The following is a 20133-nucleotide window of genomic DNA, read 5'->3' on the forward strand; positions in this document are numbered from 1 at the left end:
CAGCATAATACAGTTCTCACACAGGTTCATCATCATAGTATACACATTTATCTTTTTTACATTATTTACAATCCGGGGGGTGGGATGAGGAGCTTTGGTTGATATCAGTACTTCCGTCATCAACAATTGCATCAACAGAGAAATGGACATTGAAACAGTGTAGGTCTTACTTAGTAGGATATGTACAGCCAGCAGTGAACATAGTGAGTTCAGATAGCATAAGAAGTGAGTTCAAATAGTATAGTATAAAATGATGACTTCAAGATATATTTTTGAAGTGAAATGAAGTGACTTATATTTATATAGCGCTTTTCTCTTTTGAAAGATTGTACTTTTGAAATTATGAAACTCTTGGAGAGGATGGGGCCTGGTTTCATTTGCAATCTGGGAACGCCTCTAGAACAGAACATCTCGCTGACAGACTCAAAATCAGCTTATAAAAGTGACTACGGAGCAAAATTCACACCAAAGCAAATCCAATAAATATTATCTAGAACGGAGGTCCTCAACCTTTTTTGCACCGGGCACCGGTTAAGTAGGCATTATTTTCTGGCAAATAAATAAGCAACGATAAGTGGTTAAAGGTTGAATTAGTGGGCGCCATGGCCTTTATGCCTTTGCAGAAAAGTTTTCCGAATACTTAAAAAAAAAAAAAATGTTTTCGCTAGCTTGTGGGCATATTTTTTATCGTATTTTTTACCCCATAAAAACTGATCCCAGGTCAGATGTGCACCTGCCCATAATAAATGATCCCAGGTCATATGTGGACATGGGCCACAAGAACTGATCTCAGGTCAAATGTGCACCTGCCCATAATAACTGATCCCAGGTCAGATGTGCACCTGCCCATAATAACTGATCCCAGGTCATATGTGTACATGGGCCACAAGAACAGATCTCAGGTCAGATGTGTACCTGCCCACAATAACTGATCCCAGGTCAGATGTGCACCCGCCCATAATAACTGATCCCAGGTCAGATGTGGACATGGGCCATAATATCTGATCCCAGGTCAGATGTACACCTGCCCATAATAACTGATCCTAGGTCATATGTGGACATGGGCCACAAGAACTGATCTCAGGTCATTATTATGGGCAGGTGCACATCTGACCTGAGATCAGTTCTTGTGGCCTATGTCCACATCTGACCTTGGATCAGTTATTATGGGCAGGTGCACATCTGACCTGGGATCAGTTATTACGGGCAGGTGCACATCTGACCTGGGATCAGTTATTATGGGCGGGTGCACAATTGACCTGGGATCAGTTATTATGGCCCATGTCCACATCTAACCTGGGATCAGTTATTATGGGCGGGTGCACATTCGACCTGGGATAAATTAATATGTCCCAATCTGACCTGGGATCCGTTATTATGGGCTGGTGCACATCTGACCTGGGATCAGTTATTATGGGCAGGTCAGATTGGGACATGGTCCACAAGAACTGATCTCAGGTTAGATGTGCACCTGCCCATAATAACTGATCCCAGGTCAGATCGGGACATGGGCCATAATAACTGATCCTAGGTCAGATGTGCAATTGCCCTTAATAACTGATCCCAGGTCAGATGTGGTTATGGTCCACAACAACTGTCATATGTAGACATGGCCCATAATAACTGATCACAGGTCAGATTGGGACAAGGGCCATAATAACTGATCTCAGGTCAGATGTGCACCCGCCCATTATAACTGATCCCAGGTCAGATGTGCATTAGCCCATAATAACTGATCTCAGGTCAGATGTGGACATGTGCCACAAGAACTGATCCCAGGTCAGATGTGCACCTGCCCCTAATAACTGATCCCAGATCAGATGTTGACATGGTCCACAAGAACTGATCTCAGATCAGATGTGCACCCGCCCATAATAACTGATCCCAGGTCATATGTGGACATGTGCCACAAGAACTGATCCCAAGTCAGATTAGGACATGGGCCATAATAACTGATCCCAGGTCAGATTGGGACATGGGCCATAATAACTGATCCCGGGTCAGATGTGCACCCCGCCCATAATAACTGATCCCAGGTCAGATGTGCACCCGCCCAAAATAACTGATCCCAGGTCAGATGTGGACACAGGCCATAATAACTGATCCCAGGTCAGATGTGCAAGCGCCCATATTAACTGATCCCAGGTCAGATGTGGACATGGTCCACAAGAACTGATCTCAGGTCAGATGTGCACCTGCCCATAATAACTGATCGCAGGTCAGATTGGGACATGGCCCATAATAACTGATCCCAGGTCAGATGTGCACCCGACCATAATAACTGATCCCAGTTCAGACGTGCACCCGCCCATAATAACTGATCCCAGTTCAGACGTGCACCCGCCCATAATAACTGATCCCAGTTCAGACGTGTACCCGCCCATAATAACTGATCCCGGGTCAGATGTGCACCTGCCCATAATAACTGATCCCAGGTCAGATGTGCACCCGCCCCTAATAACTGATCCCAGGTCAGATGTGGACATGTGCCACAAGAACTGATCCCAGGTCAGATGTGCACCTGCCCCTAAAAAATGATCCCAGCACGTGTTACAACAGCGTGGCTTCTTAAAAAAAGAGTGCGGGTACTTTCCTGGCCCGCCTGCAGTCCAGACCTGTCTCCCATCGAAAATGTGTGGCACATTATGAAGCGTAAAATACGACAGCGGAGACCCCGGACTGTTGAACGACTGAAGCTCTACATAAAACAAGAATGGGAAAGAATTCCACTTTCAGAGCTTCAACAATTAGTTTCCTCAGTTTCCAAACGTTTATTGAGTGTTGTTAAAAGAAAAGGTGATGTAACACAGTGGTGAACATGCCCTTTCCCATCTACTTTGGCACGTGTTGCAGCCATGGAATTCTAATTATTATTTGCAAAAAAACCCCAAAGTTTATGAGTTTGAACATGAAATAGGTTGTCTTTGTAGTGCATTAAATTAAATATGAGTTGAAAAGGATTTGCAAATCATTGTATTCTGTTCATATTTACATCTAACAGAATTTCCCAACTCATATGGAAACGGGGTTTGTATTGGCTACGATTTGTCACATTTACATGTTATATGTTTTTGACTGATGATTAAGATATAACAAATATAATATAGTTTTATTATACATCTATGAACTCATTGGTGTGTCTAGCGGTACAGGAAATAGTTCAGCCGTAGAAAATGCGGTCGTTTGTAAATTATTTCATATTCCTGTGCAGTCCAGTAGCAAATGTGTCAAAGACATGGATGACATAGTCTGGTGTGGATGAACTTGACTGGCCTGCACAGAGTCCTGACCTGAACCCAATAGAACACCTTTGGGATGAATTAGAACAGAGACTGAGAGCCCGGCGTTCTCGACCAACATCAGCGTGTGACCTGCGCTTTTGGAAGAATGGTCGAAAATTCCTATAAACACACTCCGCAACCTTGTGGACAGCCTTACAAGAAGAGTTGAAGCTGTAATAGTTGCAAAAGGTGGACCGACATCATATCGAACCCTATGGGTTAGGAATGGGAAGGCACTTCCAGTTCATATGTGAGTCAAAACCAAATACTTTTGTCAATATAGTGTATATGAAGGGGGAAAATACATACATCTGGGTGTTCATTTATTTTAGATGAAAAACATCTCTGCATCTGTCAAGGCAAGATGAAAATGTGTCTATTTCTATTAACATGTGGGGAAAATGTGTTAAAAATTAATGACACCAACATTTTTTTCCCTTTGCCTGAACTGGATTTAGTTAAGATGGGATGAAGTATGAATGGATCCAAACATGAAAGAATTTTGGCACATCATTTTTAGGCATCTGTGAGAAAGCTGAAGAGAGAGACTTGAAAGTTTCAGGATGGTGACCCAAATTATACATCAAAATCCACCAAAAAAAGGACTTTATCAGAAAGATGGTTAAGGAGACTTTTGGAATGGTTTAACACAAGGGTCGGTAACTTTCACAAAAAACATATTTTTTTCTCCCTTGATAAATTTTTACAAGTTTTTTTTAAAATTTGTTATTTTATTTTACTTGTTACAACGGAATACAGTAAAAAGAAGTGCAGTGCGCATATGAAAGTGGTTACAGCTAGTCCGGCGATGCGATAATACGTTGTTATGTTTTCCCAATACCAATATTTTGGTAACGGTACCAAAATTATTTCCATACTTTTCTGTACTTTTTAAATAAAGGGAACCACTAAAAAATACATTCTTGGCTTTATTTTAACTAAAAATCTTAGGGGACATTAAACATATATTTCTTGTTGCAAGTTTGTCTTTGAATAAAATAGTGAACATACAAGACACCCAGTCTTTTATTAGTAAGTAAGCAAACTCATTTTGTTTGTTGACATATGCAGTAACCTTTGTGTCATTTTCCATTCTATTACTTTGTCGAAATGATTAAGGACAATTGGTAGAACATTAATTATTAATCTACTTGTTCATTTACTGTTAATATCTGCTTACTTTCTCTTTTAACATGTTCTATCTACATTTCTGATAAAATGTAAATAATCACTGATTCTTCTGTTGTTTGAAACTTTACATTCGTTTTGGATGATACCACGAATTTGGGTATCAATCCGATACCAAGTCGTTACAGGATCATACCTTGGTCATATTCAAAGTCCTCATGTGTCCAGGGACATATTTCCTGAGTTTGTAAACATAATATAAATGAAAAAACAAAACAGAAGAAGGTGTTTTGATGCCAAAAAATATCAACGTAATCATAGTAGCATCGACTAGATACGCTCCTGTAGTTGGTATCATTACAGTGGATGTTAGGCGGACCGGTACTTTTCAGAGGCAGTACAGTACCGAATATGATTCATTTGTATCGCGGTACTAAAGTAATACCGGTATACCGTACAACCCGAGTACGTTGGTTAAACTTCATTCCCGGATACCTGAAGAGCTGCGCAGTACCGCGAGTAGACAGCCAGTGGGTTTTATGGATGCGGTCGCGGGTTCGAGCCCGGCATGTGCAGGCGGCTGGACTGAGCAAGGTAATCCCGGTTACATGCGTTGACCTACTTTGACATACAGTGGGGCAAAAAAGTATTTAGTCAGCCACCGATTGTGCAAGTTCTCCCACTTAAAATGATGACAGAGGTCTGTAATTTTCATCATAGGTACACTTCAACTGTGAGAGACAGAACGTGAAAAAAAAATCCAGGAATTCACATTGTAGGAATTTTGAAGAATTTATTTGTAAAATATGGTGGAAAATAAGTATTTGGTCAACCATTCAAAGCTCTCACTGATGGAAGGAAGTTTTGGCTCAAAATCTCACGATACATGGCCCCATTCATTCTTTCCTTAACACGGATCAATCGTCCTGTCCCCTTAGCAGAAAAACAGCCCCAAAGCATGATGTTTCCACCCCCATGCTTCACAGTAGGTATGGTGTTCTTGGGATGCAACTCAGTATTCTTCTTCCTCCAAACACGAAGAGTTGAGTTTATACCAAAAAGTTATATTTTGGTTTCATTTAACCACATGACATTCTCCCAATCCTCTGCTGTATCAGCCATGTATCCATTTTGGTATAAACTCAACTCGTCGTGTTTGGAGGAAGAAGAATACTGAGTTGCATCCCAAGAACACCACACCTACTGTGAAGCATGGGGGTGGAAACATCATGCTATGGGGCTGTTTTTCTGCTAAGAAGACAGGACGATTGATCCGTGTTAAGGAAAGAATGAATGGGGCCATGTATCGTGAGATTTTGAGCCAAAACCTCCTTCCATCAGTGAGAGCTTTGAATGGTTGACCAAATACTTATTTTCCACCGTAATATACAAATAAATTCTTTAAAATTCCTACAATGTGAATTCCTGGATTTTTTTCCCACATTCTGTCTCTCACAGTTGAAGTGTACCTATGATGAAAATTACAGACCTCTGTCATCATTTTAAGTGGGAGAACTTGCACAATCGGTGGTTGACTAAATACTTTTTTGCCCCACTGTATATAACCACTTTTCAGAAAATGCTGGGGGATTTTTTTTGTTTTTAAACACTTTTTAAAAGTCACTTTTTTCTTGTCTGCCAACGTTTCAAGAGACACTCAAAAAGGTTCTTGAAGATGGGTCTGTAAAACAAAATGTATGCAAAATTGTGACCGAGGCATGCAGAGTACATGTTATGTAGAGTAGAGTGCAAGAAAGTGTGTTGAATTACATTAGAATCATAATATGACCACTTTAAAATCGAGATGAGGATTTTCTAGGATGATTTGTTCACGCGCGTGCAGAGCATGTTCAGGGTCATGTGCTTATGTTTTAAGGAAATCCCACATAATTCCTGTTTCCATTATCATAATACATCCTGTTTTCTTGTTCTGTTTTAAAGAAACTGACTTTCTACCATTGTTTGTGATGTTTTGACGTGGGGCGCTTCTTGATCGAAATGAACAAAAAGACTGAAAATAATCCATCGAGTCAAAGACATGGCCTGCTCGCTTACATTTGTGCATGTGATAAAGACAAATCAAAAGTAAAAGTAAATTAATGAATGCGATCGCTCCTCCTGAGAGCTGATGAATGACAGCCAGTGCACATTACATAATGTATTTCAAAATAAGGGATATTTCACGTAAAAATGGGTAAAAATAAGGGATTATAATTTTCATCACAAATCGCCATTAAATAAACACATCATTTAAAAATAACTGAATTAAAATAAGTTTTGATTCACAACATCTTGTCACTAAACCGTTCCACAATCCCCTCTGGTACTTTGGTTGTTGGGTGACCGACATCATAGGATAATATGACAAAAACATTGTGGAGGGGGGCGTGGTCTGCGGGCCTGCAGCGATGCGGGGTGTGTAAGGACCGGCCTCGAAAACAGCGGCAGGTGAGAAGATAGCCCAGCTAACAATTGTTATCTAATCACCTGTCGCCCTTATTAGCAGCAGCCGGTACGAGACACGTTGTTGGCGTGGGAGCTATAGAGAGAAAAAGACACATGCTGGAGAGCACAACAGAGAGCGACAGAGACCAAGACTGAAAAGTCTTAGTGGACTCAATAAAAACATTATTGTAACCAGAATACCGGGCTTTCGTGCCAGTGTGTGGTGGGCAGGGGAACCCACGGCAGAGCACTGCCACACACATATTTGCTATGAGGCCATGATATAAATTTAGTTCTCCTACTGAAAAAAAACTTATTAAATAAAAATAAAAACAATTTACTCGGGGACGGCGTGGCGAGGTTGGGAGAGTGGCCGTGCCAGCAACCTGAGGGTTCCTGGTTCGATCCCCACCTTCTAACAACCTAGTCACGTCCGTTGCGGCCTTGAGCAAGACACTTCACCCTTGCTCCTGATGGGTCGTGGTTAGCATCTTGCATGGCAGTTCCCGCCATCGGTGTGTGAATGGGTGAATGTAGAAATAGTGTCAAAGCACTTTGAGTACCTTGAAGGTAGAAAAACACTATACAAGTACAACCCATTTACTTTTACGGAAATTATAGTTGAGACATTTTTTGAAGCTGGCTCACATTTGTGCCTCATTTAGGTTGATCGGCAACACTAAATTGGCCCTAGTGTGTGAATGTGAGTGTGAATGTTGTCCGTCGATCTGTGTTGGCCCTGTGATGAGGTGGCGACTTGTCCAGGGTGTACCTCGCCTTCCGCCCGAGTGCAGCTGGGATAGGCTGCACAAGCGGTAGAACATGTGACACGGATCGGATTTTTCTTGCCAGTCTAAGTGCTTCAAATCTGATCGTTTCGCATCAGATTCAGCGCACATCAGAAGGTAGTCCAAGTCCGATGGGAATCTGATCTGTTGATGCAACTTTTTTGTCAGCTTCGTGTTGGCGGGGAAAGCTGCAGCCCGCCAGCAGAAGTGGATACTTTATCACAACATCCGGTAAGCAGAGTCTATTTTCGACAACCAAATTTTCCGTGCATCACTAGTCACTAATGTGCAAATAATAGTCTATATGTAATACAGAAATATATATTTTGATTCCGAAGAAATAGTGATTGTTAAATAACCGAAATTGGCATACTGTGGCTTATGAGCTTCCTCCCAATTCCAAAAACATGCATCTGGGGATAGGTTGATTGGGAACACTAAATTGACCCTAATGTGTGAATGTTGGCTGTCTGGCGACTTGTCCAGGGTGCAGCTGCGACCCCGCGGACAGGTGGGTGCCATGATTGGATATAAAAGCGACTTCCATGAAATGCAAAGTGCTCTATTGGGTTCATATGTTTATAAATCTGACTGTGATGAAGTCAGTGCCTCACCAGCCATGAACCTCACCGCACGTCATTGGTAAGAACTTATATGTAGGGACGGCGTGGCGAAGTTGGTAGAGTGGCTGTGCCAGCAATCTGAGGGTTACTGGTTCAATCCCCACCTTCTATCATCCTAGTCACGTCCGTTGTGTCCTTGGGCAAGACACTTCCCCCTTGCTCCTGATGGGTCCTGGTGAGCGCCTTCCATGGCAGCTCCTACCGTCAGTGTGTGAATGTGGAAATACTGTCAAAAACGCTTTGGGCTCCTTGAAAAGGGCTAGAAAAGAGTGATACAAGTACAACCCATTTACCATTTTTACCAACTTTACACTACTTTATATTAGATATTCCAACAGCGGAGGATGAATGTCCCATAACATGAAGATGGAGAAAAAGAAGAAGCTTATCGACTACGGTGTCTACACGGACTACAAAGACAGAAATGCGTAATTTTTCAGGACTTATGCAGATCCGAAATAGAGATCAGCAGGTACCAGAAGGTAAGAGAAGTTGCTTTTGCATAATTTTGTGACACAAAACGCTCAATAATATATCTTACCTTATACACACACCATAATAATACACATAAGTTGAAGCACAGTACAATCCATCAAACGGTGCGGCTTCATAGCTTACCAAAGTCGTACGAAAACATTTTGAGAGCTTTTTGAGCGCCATGTGTAGTGTTCTATATTTTCAAAAGGAACATATTTTTTTCTCTTTTTTTTCTTCTAAATGTATGTATCGCTTTTCTCTAGTGACTCAAAGCGCTTTACATAGTGAAACCCAATATCTAAGTTACATTTAAACCTGTGTGGGTAGCACTGGGAGCAGGTGGGTAAAGCGCCTTGCCCAAAGACACAACGGCAGTGACTAGAATGGCGGAAGCGGGAATCGAACCTGCAACCCTCAAGTTGCTGGCACGGCCACTCTACCAACCGAGCTATGCCATATAAAATTTTAGTGTTGTTTACTTGAGTCATATTACAGTCTACAAGTATCTTTTATGTTTGACTGCCATCTACCGGTCACACTTATTACCCCATGTACCAAATACAATCGCTTTGAGGTCGGTAAGCAAAACCAGAATTATTCCTTTCATTAGACACAAGGCGTTATAAGGCGCACTGTCGAGTTTTGAGGGGAAAAAAAATATTTTAAGTGTACCTTTTTGTCCGGAAAATAGGGTAAGTACATCATTCCTGACCATAAGATCATGCTACTTTAGTGTTAAACGTATGTTTTGCAGGTAGTTTAAATGAAAGTGCTTTCAAGTAAACAGTAAAGAGGCTTCATCTTTTATACTTTCTAATTTAGCCGAGTAAATTCACTGTAATTTTAGCTGACTAAAATGGTGCGTGATTTCGTTGACTAAAACTAAATCAATTTAGATGACTAAAATTAGATTAAAACTAAAATACATTTTCATCAAAAGACTATGACTAAAACTTAATTAAAAACTGCTGTCAAAAATAACACTGGTGTGAGCAGCTGCATGTTTGTTTTCAGATGAAAATAACACGTCCTATCTGTCGAGATATTTACACAAAGTTCGGATTATTGGCACAAATGTCTTCTCCGTCGTCTTCATGTCTTCCATGCCACAGAAACGGGACCCGGGAAGACGTGGAGGCATACTTGCCAACCCTCCCGGATTTTCCGGGAGATTCCCGAAATTCAGCGCCTCTCCCGAAAACCTCCTGGGACAAATTTTCTGCCGAAAATCTCCCGAAATTCAAGCGGAGCTGGAGGCCACGCCCCCCAACATTGAGTCAGACCTGACTCAATGTTGTGACCCTCTTAAACAGGATAATACTGCCATCTACTGTACATAGAATAGAATGTAAATATATTCTACATTTAAGTGCAGTCAAGGAACATGCATTAGGGAGTCTGTTGTTCTGAAGCTCACAGTAAAGAGATGTAACTTCATCACGCCGCCTGGTTATTGACTCCAACCCAATATATTACACCGTCGACGGGCAAAATGAAGAAATACGCTTGCAAGTTCCAGAACGATTGGAAACAAGAATTTCAGTTTATCCAGGAGAGTTCGAAGGAGAAGGTGTATGTTGCCTGTAAATTTTGTAGAACAGACTTCTCCATTGAACACGGCGGCCGAACGGATATACTCAGTCATGAACGGTCAGAGAAGCACAAAGCGTCCGCAGCACAGCATCGTTCACAACCCAGTATTATGCCCCACCTCGCAAAATGGAGACCCGATGGTGTATCTTATGCTGAGACAAAGATGGCTATGCTGATAGCTGGAAGCAACATCCCGTTCTCATTTGCGGATGTCCACAACAAATCCGTGAAGGATGTTCCCGGATTCGGAGATCGCTTGCCAATACGCAAAGGTTACTCAAATAGTGAAAGGTAAGTGTTGTTGTTGGTTTTTTTTTTGTAACAAGCAAGCACAGTACAGTTAGTACAACTGTGTTTTTATTACTGTGTATTTGATAGGTGACGTCGGAAATTCAAGTTTTTCTTTTATTTATATATATAATAAAATAAATATATAGAGCTAGAATTCACTGACAGTCAAGTATTTCATACATACCGTATTTCCTTGAACAGCCCCTGGAGCGCTAATTAATTTAAAACCTCTTCTCACTTCTGCGCTTAATCAAGGCATGCGGTAAAAGTAAGCAGGCGCTAATAATTTTAAAACCTCTTCTCACCCCTGCGCTTACCAATGGCATGCAGTAAAAAATTAAATGATTAAAAAAGAAATAAAACAATTATTCTGCGGCCGCGGCCCGTTGGTTGGGGACCACTGCTCTACAACATGTCATCGCTCCCACCTTTGCACCATGCTATCTGCGTTTCGGTAGGACACATGCATTTCGCTGCTTTTCATACGAGATTGCAATGCATACTTGGTCAACAGCCATACCGTTTACACTGATGGTTGTGATATAAACAACTTTAAAACTCTTACTAATATGCGCCACACTCTGTGGATCCACACCAAACAAGAATAATAAACACATTTCTGGACAACATTGGCTCTGTAATACATTATAAACGCAACATAAGAATTACCCAGAATTCCAATTCATCAATGACCAACCCCGCCCACCTCAACCGACGCACGAAGGGGGGGGGGGTGTTGGTTGGTGTTAGTGGGTGTATAATATAGGCAAGAGTCATGGATGCATTGGAATTCTGGGTAATTCTTATGCTGCGTTTGTGTGTTACAGAGCCAATGTTCTCCAGAAATGTGTTTGCTATTCTTGTTTGGTTAGTGTTCACAGAGTGTGGCGCATTCTAGTAATGTGATTTGTATGGATGTGGAACAAGACCCCTGGTTTACACACAGTAAAAACAACAAAAAAATTCCTCCGCCATTTTGAAAATGACGGCAGGGTAAGCGTCACTTGTGACGTCACAAATTTGACCCGGTGGTAAAAGTAAGCATACGCTAATAAATTTGGGGAGCGAGTTTTGCGCAGGCCTCCATACATCAATGTTCTTTCAATATTTTACTGTACGTGTATCAACAACGCCCAGACCAGAAGCAAAATATGGCACTCATTCTTTGCTTTAAAAAGAATACCAATTGTACTCGTTTCATTCAAGCATGAAACCTTGCATGTCAACACAGAGTAGGAGAATAAAGACATTTCTTCACAAAGTCCTACTCGAGTACTCTGGGCCAAACTAACCTTTGACCAACTGCCAGTGGTCCAATCTGCCGGGCATGGGATGTGTGTGCTGCAGGATGATACTGACTCGGGTTTTGGGATATGTTCACAATCGCCGGGCTGTAGGGCTTTCTGTTCCTCCAGGCTGATGGCTTGTATGCACAGCACTGTCCTTTTAGCCATGCCAGCGCTCCCACAGCTTGCTGAGCATGCGTGCCACTCCCCCACCCACCATCTGTAATCAGAAACACACAATGAGTCCAATTGTTTGCTTGTGACCACTCCATGTTTGACCTTCTGCACCATCAATATTCCATCAATTGGATTTATTTCTACGTGGGATTGAATCTGCCATCATGTCTGTAGTTTCTTGGAAAAAGTGCTTTGAATTTTTATCAGACAACACTTTGAAAATGCCACAGAAAATCTAATAATAATATATTCTATTTACTATTCTACTTCAATTACAAAATACATCAATTTGTATTTTGTTGCTTCGATGATTCGCTTACTGAGTCAAATAAGTGCACAATTCTAAGAAAAGGCGAACGTGGTCCGCATATTGCTCAGTGGCCTTGTGGTTTGATTGTCCGCACTGCGATCGGTAGGTTGTGAGTTCAAACACCGGCCGAGTCATACCAAAGAGCCATTATTACCTCCATGCTTGGCACTCAAAATCAAGGGTTGGAACAAAATGATCCCCAAAATGATCCCATCCATCCATCATCTTCCGCTTATCCGAGGTCGGGTCGCGGGGGCAACAGCCTAAGGGAAACCCAGACTTCCCTCTCCCCAGCCACTTCGTCTAGCTCTTCCCGGGAGATCCCGAGGCGTTCCCAGGCCAGCCGGGAGACATAGTCTTCCCAACGTGTCCTGGGTCTTCCCCGTGGCCTCCTACTGGTTGGACGTGCCCTAAACACCTCCCTAGGGAGGCGTTCGGGTGGCATCCTGACCAGATGCCCGAACCACCTCATCTGGCTCCTCTCGATGTGAAGGAGCAGCGGCTTTACTTTGAGTTCCTCCCGGATGACAGAGATTCTCACCCTATCTCTAAGGGAGAGCCCCGCCACACGGCGGAGGAAACTCATTTCGGCCGCTTGTACCCGTGATCTTATCCTTTCGGTCATGACCCAAAGCTCATGACCATAGGTGAGGATGGGAACGTAGATCGACCGGTAAATTGAGAGCTTTGCCTTCCGGCTCAGCTCCTTCTTCACCACAACGGATCGGTACAACGTCCGCATTACTGAAGACGCCGCACCGTTCCGCCTGTCGATTTCACGATCAACTCTTCCCTCACTCGTGAACAAGACTCCTAGGTACTTGAACTCCTCCACTTGGGGCAGGGTCTCCTCCCCAACCCGGAGATGGCACTCCACCCTTTTCCGGGCGAGAACCATGGACTCGGACTTGGAGGTGCTGATTCTCATTCCGGTCGCTTCACACTCGGCTGCGAACCGATCCAGCGAGAGCTGAAGATCCCGGTCAGATGAAGCCATCAGGACCACATCATCTGCAAAAAGCAGAGACCTAATCCTGCGGTTACCAAACCGGAACCCCTCAACGCCTTGACTGCGCCTAGAAATTCTGTCCATAAAAGTTATGAACAGAATCGGTGACAAAGGACAGCCTTGGCGGAGTCCAACCCTCACTGGAAATGTGTTCGACTTACTGCCGGCAATGCGAACCAAGCTCTGGCACTGATCGTACAGGGAGCGGACCGCCACAATAAGACAGTCCGATACCCCATACTCTCTGAGCACTCCCCACAGGACTTCCCGAGGGACACGGTCGAATGCCTTCTCCAAGTCCACAAAGCACATGTAGACTGGTTGGGCAAACTCCCATGCTTGCTAAAATAAAATGAGATTGTAAAAATATATTGCATAAGTAGGGACTCCTAAATAAATACAATTATCCATTCAAAATTATGGAGTGCTGAATGAAACTAGATTAATAATATATGACAATACATATAGAGTTTAAGTAAACGGTCAATAGAATTAAAGTGCAAATGGAAATACAGCTTAACCTTGTAAATAAATATAATCTAATCCAAATCTAAATGGTCATAATTTTGCGCTTGAAAAACTTCTCATGGATTTTACCTCGAGACTTCTGATTGTCGTGACTGCCACAGGTGGTGGAAAAACGTATTACAACTGAGTACTGCTGTGGCCCACTGCTGTGGGAATCTGGCAACAAATGAATGAAGAATTAATTCCCAAGAAAAACAGCAGGGGGTCCATCGTCTGGTTCGGCTTCAAGTGGGAATATGTCGAACAGACAACTGTAATTTGTCTAGTGTGGGCCAAAAGCATTGCTACGAAAAGTAGTTGCACCGCTAATATGTAAGGTCATTTGAAAAGTCACCCACGAGAGAATGAAGAGTGCTTACTCCACATGTCAACATCTCCATTCGGTGCCACACCAACAAAATGCCGAGGCAAACATTTCCACATCAACACCGTATGAAAAAAATAGCGACTTGATTTCCGATTATGCAGCTCATTTTTATGTGACAGTTATTGAAATATGTTGTGTGACATCATGCACAAAAGTGCACTTTATTTGTTTTAATCTATTGTAGTGGCGTTCTGTACAAAAAGTGCACTTTAATTTAATGTTGTTTTGATATGTTATTTTAGTGACATCATGCACAAAAGTGCACTAATAGCTTGTTATAAAATGTCTCTGACAATCTTGTACTTTCTGTTTTGAAATGACATGAATGTTTGTGCCACTGCATAATAACTGTTGAACAAATATAGTTTTGCTGAGTTGACTTAGTTGTAATTTCCTTCTCTGCATGAAAGTTTAAAATGAGTATATATTAATTCAGTACGAACAAGAATGTTTTAATGTAGACACATAGAATCCTCATACTGGTGTGATTATATGCATCAAGTGTTCATTCAAGGCTAAGGCAAAATATCGAGATATATATCGTGTATTGTGACATGGCCTAAAAATATTGAGATAATTAAAAAAAAAGCCCATATCGCCCAGCCCTAGTCTATACCTTTATATACATTCATCTAAACCATAATACATGTGGTGCTGACAAATCCAGAATGTATTTTCCGTTGACAACTCCAAGGCCCAAGTAATTTAACTTCTCGTTAGTGCTTTTAATTGACTGCAGCTGCTCGTGTCTTCTTGGCAGCATAACATAATTCGCTTGGCAGCTCTCATCGGATCCAGAACAATTGGTAAGTCCAAGAAATTTAGTGAAAATCAAATAAGAATCGGAAATTGAAAAGAGCCATTTAAAAACAACTACAGAGTCCAAGATAATCATTTCAAGCAATTGTACGGAAGTGCACGTCTCTTGGATGTGTATCCACTTTGCCAACGTCTGGAAGAAAGATCCAAACTGTCCACTTTAAATGAAAGGAAATTGATTCGGATATTCAGGATTTACAAAGGCTTAAGCCTGCAATGAACTAAATAAAAACTGCTGGAAAACCACTGTCAATGTTCACAGTAAAACCGGTTTAACAATGTCATGGATTGGACATGGACAAGTTAAATACAGTTTATTTACTTTTGATCCTGAATAAATTGCAGGGAATTCTAAAATAAATGAAAACTTGTGATGATATACATCATGGGTGTCAAACTCTGGCCCCCGGGCCAAATTTGGCCCGCCATGTAATTTATTTTGGCCCTTGAGACAATATTAAATTAACATTGAAGCTGGCCCGCCGGTAATATACAGCGGCGGTGCATTCACCGCTAATTATAATACTTGCCAACCCTCACGATTTTCCCAGGAGACTCACGAATTTCAGTGCCCCCCACCCCCGAAAATCTACCGGGGTAACCATTCTCCCGAATTTCTCCCGATTTCCCCTCTTACAACAATATCGGCGGCGTGCCTTAAAGGTACTGCTTTTAGCGTCCTCTACAACCTGTTGTCATGCCCGCTTTTCCGCCATACAATCAGCATGCCGGCCCAGTCACGTAATATATGCGGATTCTACACACACACACACACACACACACACACACACACACACACACACACACACACACACACACACACACACACACACACACAAGTGAATGCAAGGCATACTTGGTCAACAGTCTTAAAGGTCACACTGAGGGTGGCCTTATAAACAACGTTAACACTGTTACAAATATGCACCACACTGTGAACCGACACCAAACAAGAATGACAAACACATTTCGGGAGAACATCCACACTGTAACACAACATCCACACAACAGAACAAATACCCAGAACCCCTTGCAGCACTAACTCTCCCGGGACACTACAATATACACCCCCGCTACCAACAAACCTTGATTTTGCATGTCACTATATGTTCAATTTTCAATGCAAAACTTGTTTGGGTCCCTATTAAAATGTTAAGTTGTTCAACTTTGGCCAGCGGCTTTGCTCAGTTTAGAATTTTGGCCCACTCTGTATTTGAGTTTGACACCCCTGATATATATTGTATAATCATTAAACGACATGAAATACAAAGCCCTTTTACCATTGAAGTTGGCATGTTGTGTAAACCGTAAATAAAACAGAATAAAATGAATTGCAAAACCTTTTCCACCTATATTCAATTGAATAGACTGCAAAGACAACTTACACATCTGTGAAGGCACCATTAATGCTGACAGGTACATACAGGTTATGTTAGTTAGAAGGTAAAGTACCAATGATAGACACACACACACTAGGTGTGGTGAGATAATCCTCTGCATTTTACCTATCACCCTCAGCCCCTTGGAGGGTGGGGAATCATTTTTGGTGATTTAACCCCCAATTCCAACCCTTGATGCTGAGTGCCAAGCAGGGAGGTAATGGGTTCCATTTTTATAGTCTTTGGTATGACTCGGCCAAGGTTTGAACTCACGACCTACTGATCTCAGGGCGGACACGCTAACCCAGGGGTCACCAACGCGGTGCCCGCGGGCACCAGGTCGCCCGTAAGGACCAGATGAGTAGCCCGCTGGCCTGTTCTAAAAATAGCTCAAATAGCAGCACTTACCAGTTAGCTGCCTCTATTTTTTAAATTGTATTTATTTACTCGCAAGCTGGTCTCGCTTTGCTGGACATTTTTAATTCTAAGAGAGACAAAACTCAAATAGAATTTGAAAATCCAAGAAAATATTTTAAAGTCTTGGTCTTCACTTGATAGATAGATAGATAGATAGTACTTTAGTGATTCCTTCAGGAGAGTTCCTTTAGGAAAATTAAAATTCCAGCAGCAGTGTACAGAGGTGAGATCAATTTAAATAAAAGTAAAAAGTAAATAATGGGGGTTTAAATGGAAACAAAATAGAGAAATATTACAATAAGAATAAAAAATTAAAAGCAACAATGGGAATAACAATATAACAGTAAAATAAGAATATAACAAGACAAAGTAGGCAGTAGTGACCATGTTATGAAAACGTATTGCACTGTTATTGTTTTGCATCCCCTGTCATCCTAGTACCCCCCACCCCCCGCTCCAGAGAGGAGTTGTACAGTCTAATGGCGTGTGGGACAAAGGAGTTTTTGAGTCTATTAGTCCTGCACTTGGGATGAAGCAGTCTAGCACTGAACAGGCTCCTCTGGCTACTTGTTTAAATAAATGCATTTATTTTTTTACTTTGCTTCTTATAACTTTCAGAAAGACAATTTTAGAGATAAATTACAACCTTAAAAATGATTTCAGGATTTTTAAACACATAACGTTTTTACTTTTAAATTCCTTTCTCTTCTTTCCTGACAATTTAAATCAATGTTCAAGTATTTTTCTTTTTATTGTACAGAATAATAAATAAATTTTAATTTAATTCATCATTCTAGCTTCTTTTTTTTCGAAGAAAAATATTTGTGAAATATTTCTTCAAACTTATGATTAGAATTCCCAAAAAATATTCTGCAAATCTAGAAAATCTGTAGAATCAAATATAAATCTTATTTCAAAGTCTTTTGAATTTCTTTTAAAATTTTTGTTCTGGAAAATCTGGTAGAAATAATGATTTGTCTTTGTTAGAAATATAGTTTTGTCCAATTTGTTATATATTCTAACAAAGTGCAGATTGGATTTGAACCTATTTAAAACATGTCATCAAAATTGTAAAATTAATCTTAATCAGGAAAAATTACTACTAATGTTCCATAAATTATTTTTTTAATTTTTTCAAAAAGATTCGAATTAGCTAGTTTTTCGCTTCTTTTTTTCGGTTGAATTTTGAATTTTAAAGAGTCAAAATTGAAGATAAACTATTTTTCAAAATTTTATTTGCATTTTTTTCGTGTTTTCTCCCCTTTTAAACCGTTCAATTAAGTGTTTTTTTAAAATAATTTATTCTCTACAAAAAACCTTCCATAAAAGGAAAAACAATGCACAACGGAATGACAGACAGAAATACAATTTTTTTTATATATATAGATTTATTTATTAAAGGTAAATTGAGCAAATTGGCTATTTCTGGCAATTTATTTAAGTGTGTATCAAACTTGTAGCCCTTCGCATTAATCAGTACCCAAGAAGTAGCTCTTGGTTTCGAAAAGGTTGGTGACCCCTACTCTAACCACTAGGCCACTGAGACTGTTACCGTTCGAGCAATGTTATCATGGACGCCCCTGCTTATTTCAGCAAGACAATGCCATGCCATGTCTTACAACAGTATGGCTTCATAGTAAGAGTGCTGGTACTAGACTGGCCTGCCTGTAGTCCAGACCTGTCTGCCATTGAAAATGTGTGGTGCATTATGAAGCCTAAAATACCGCAACGGAGACCCCAGACTGTAGAACTTAAACTGTACATCAAGCAAGAATGGGAAATAATTCCACCTGAAAAGCTTCAAAAATCGGTCTCCTCAGTTCCCAAACGTTTACTGGGTGTTCTTAAAAGGAAAGGCAATGTAACACAGTGGTAAAAATGCCCGTGTGAACTTTTTTGCAATGTGTTGCTGCCATTAAATTCTAAGTTAATTGTTATTTGCAAAAAATAAAATATGTTTTTTTAGTTGGAACATTAAATATCTTGTCTTTGCAGTCTATTCAATTGAATATAACTTGAAAAGGATTTGCAAATCATTGTATTCTTTTCTTATTTACAAACTACATGAAGTGCCGACTTAACTGGATTTGGGTTTTGTAATTTAATAATGAATTTGACCATTGAGTCCATTGAGATTTGAGTACCCATTTTAGTTTCATGCAAAAATAACATGTGTTAGAGAGTAAGAAGTATTTTAAGAGCATAGGAAGTGTATAATAATTGTTTGTGGAAGCTGTGTGGAGGACTTATAGCAGGGCTATTCAACTGGCAGCCATGGGGACCGAAATCGGCCCAGGAATGACACCATTTTGGTTCCCGAGTTTGATTCAAAACTTGGGACACAAACGGTTTTGCAGCAGATTTTTTAAAACATGAGTGATTCTGTTGTACAGAGGAACTTCAACTAGTGAAGGGGTTTCTGAAAATTACCGATTTTTTCACCATAGAGGGACTCGGGCCCCACTTAAATATTAACACCATCTTGATTTTAATCCTATTCAATAATTATATCTATCCTACTTACCGGTTAACAGGTGGACAACCTCGTCAAATGATATGAAATCATGTGCTAATTACAGAGGTTCTTATTTATTTAACGCATAAACCTAAGATAGCTAAAATAAAATGAGATTATAAAAATATACTGCATAAGTAGGGACTCCTAAATAACTGATGAATAATACATTTACATACAATTAACCATTTAATTATAGAGTGCTGAATAAGCGGTAGAAAATGGATGGATGGATAATAATACATGATGTATAGATTGCTTAAATAAACGGTCAATAAAATTAAAGAGCAAATGAGAATACATCTTAACCTTGTAAGTAAATATAATCTAATCCAAATCCAAATAGTCATAATTTTTGCACTTCAGAAACTTCTCTTTGATTTTACCTCGAGACTTCTGTTTGAGATTGTCATTACTGCCACAGGTGGTGGAAAAGTGTATTACAACTGAGTACTGCTGTGGCCCATATGGATCACAGCTGAGAAACATATTTTTGGTGCCCCTCTAGGGCAGTGGTTCTCAAATGGGGATACGCATACCCCTGGGGTTACTTGAAGGTATGCCAAGGGGTACGTGAGATTTTAAAAAATAATAATCTAAAATCAATCAAAAATCTTGTATAAATATATTTATTGAATACTACTTCAACACAATATGAATGTCATTTCATAAACTGTGAAAAGAAATGCAACAATGCAAT

At 40.6% G+C, this 20133-nt stretch overlaps 1 protein-coding gene across 1 annotated transcript in view; it reads right to left on the minus strand.

Moving 5' to 3' along the window:
• The window catches only part of LOC133543159 (A disintegrin and metalloproteinase with thrombospondin motifs 7), a 292170-nt gene that overhangs the window by 62000 nt on the left and 210037 nt on the right, over nucleotides 1-20133 (minus strand). Inside the window, exon 18 of the mRNA XM_061887652.1 lies at nucleotides 11919-12132. Coding sequence (XP_061743636.1) covers nucleotides 11919-12132 — 214 coding nt within the window. The remainder of the gene's footprint in view (nucleotides 1-11918; nucleotides 12133-20133) is intronic.

This window comes from Nerophis ophidion, linkage group LG25, assembly GCF_033978795.1.
Source record: "Nerophis ophidion isolate RoL-2023_Sa linkage group LG25, RoL_Noph_v1.0, whole genome shotgun sequence".
In the NCBI taxonomy this organism is placed as follows: domain Eukaryota; kingdom Metazoa; phylum Chordata; class Actinopteri; order Syngnathiformes; family Syngnathidae; genus Nerophis; species Nerophis ophidion.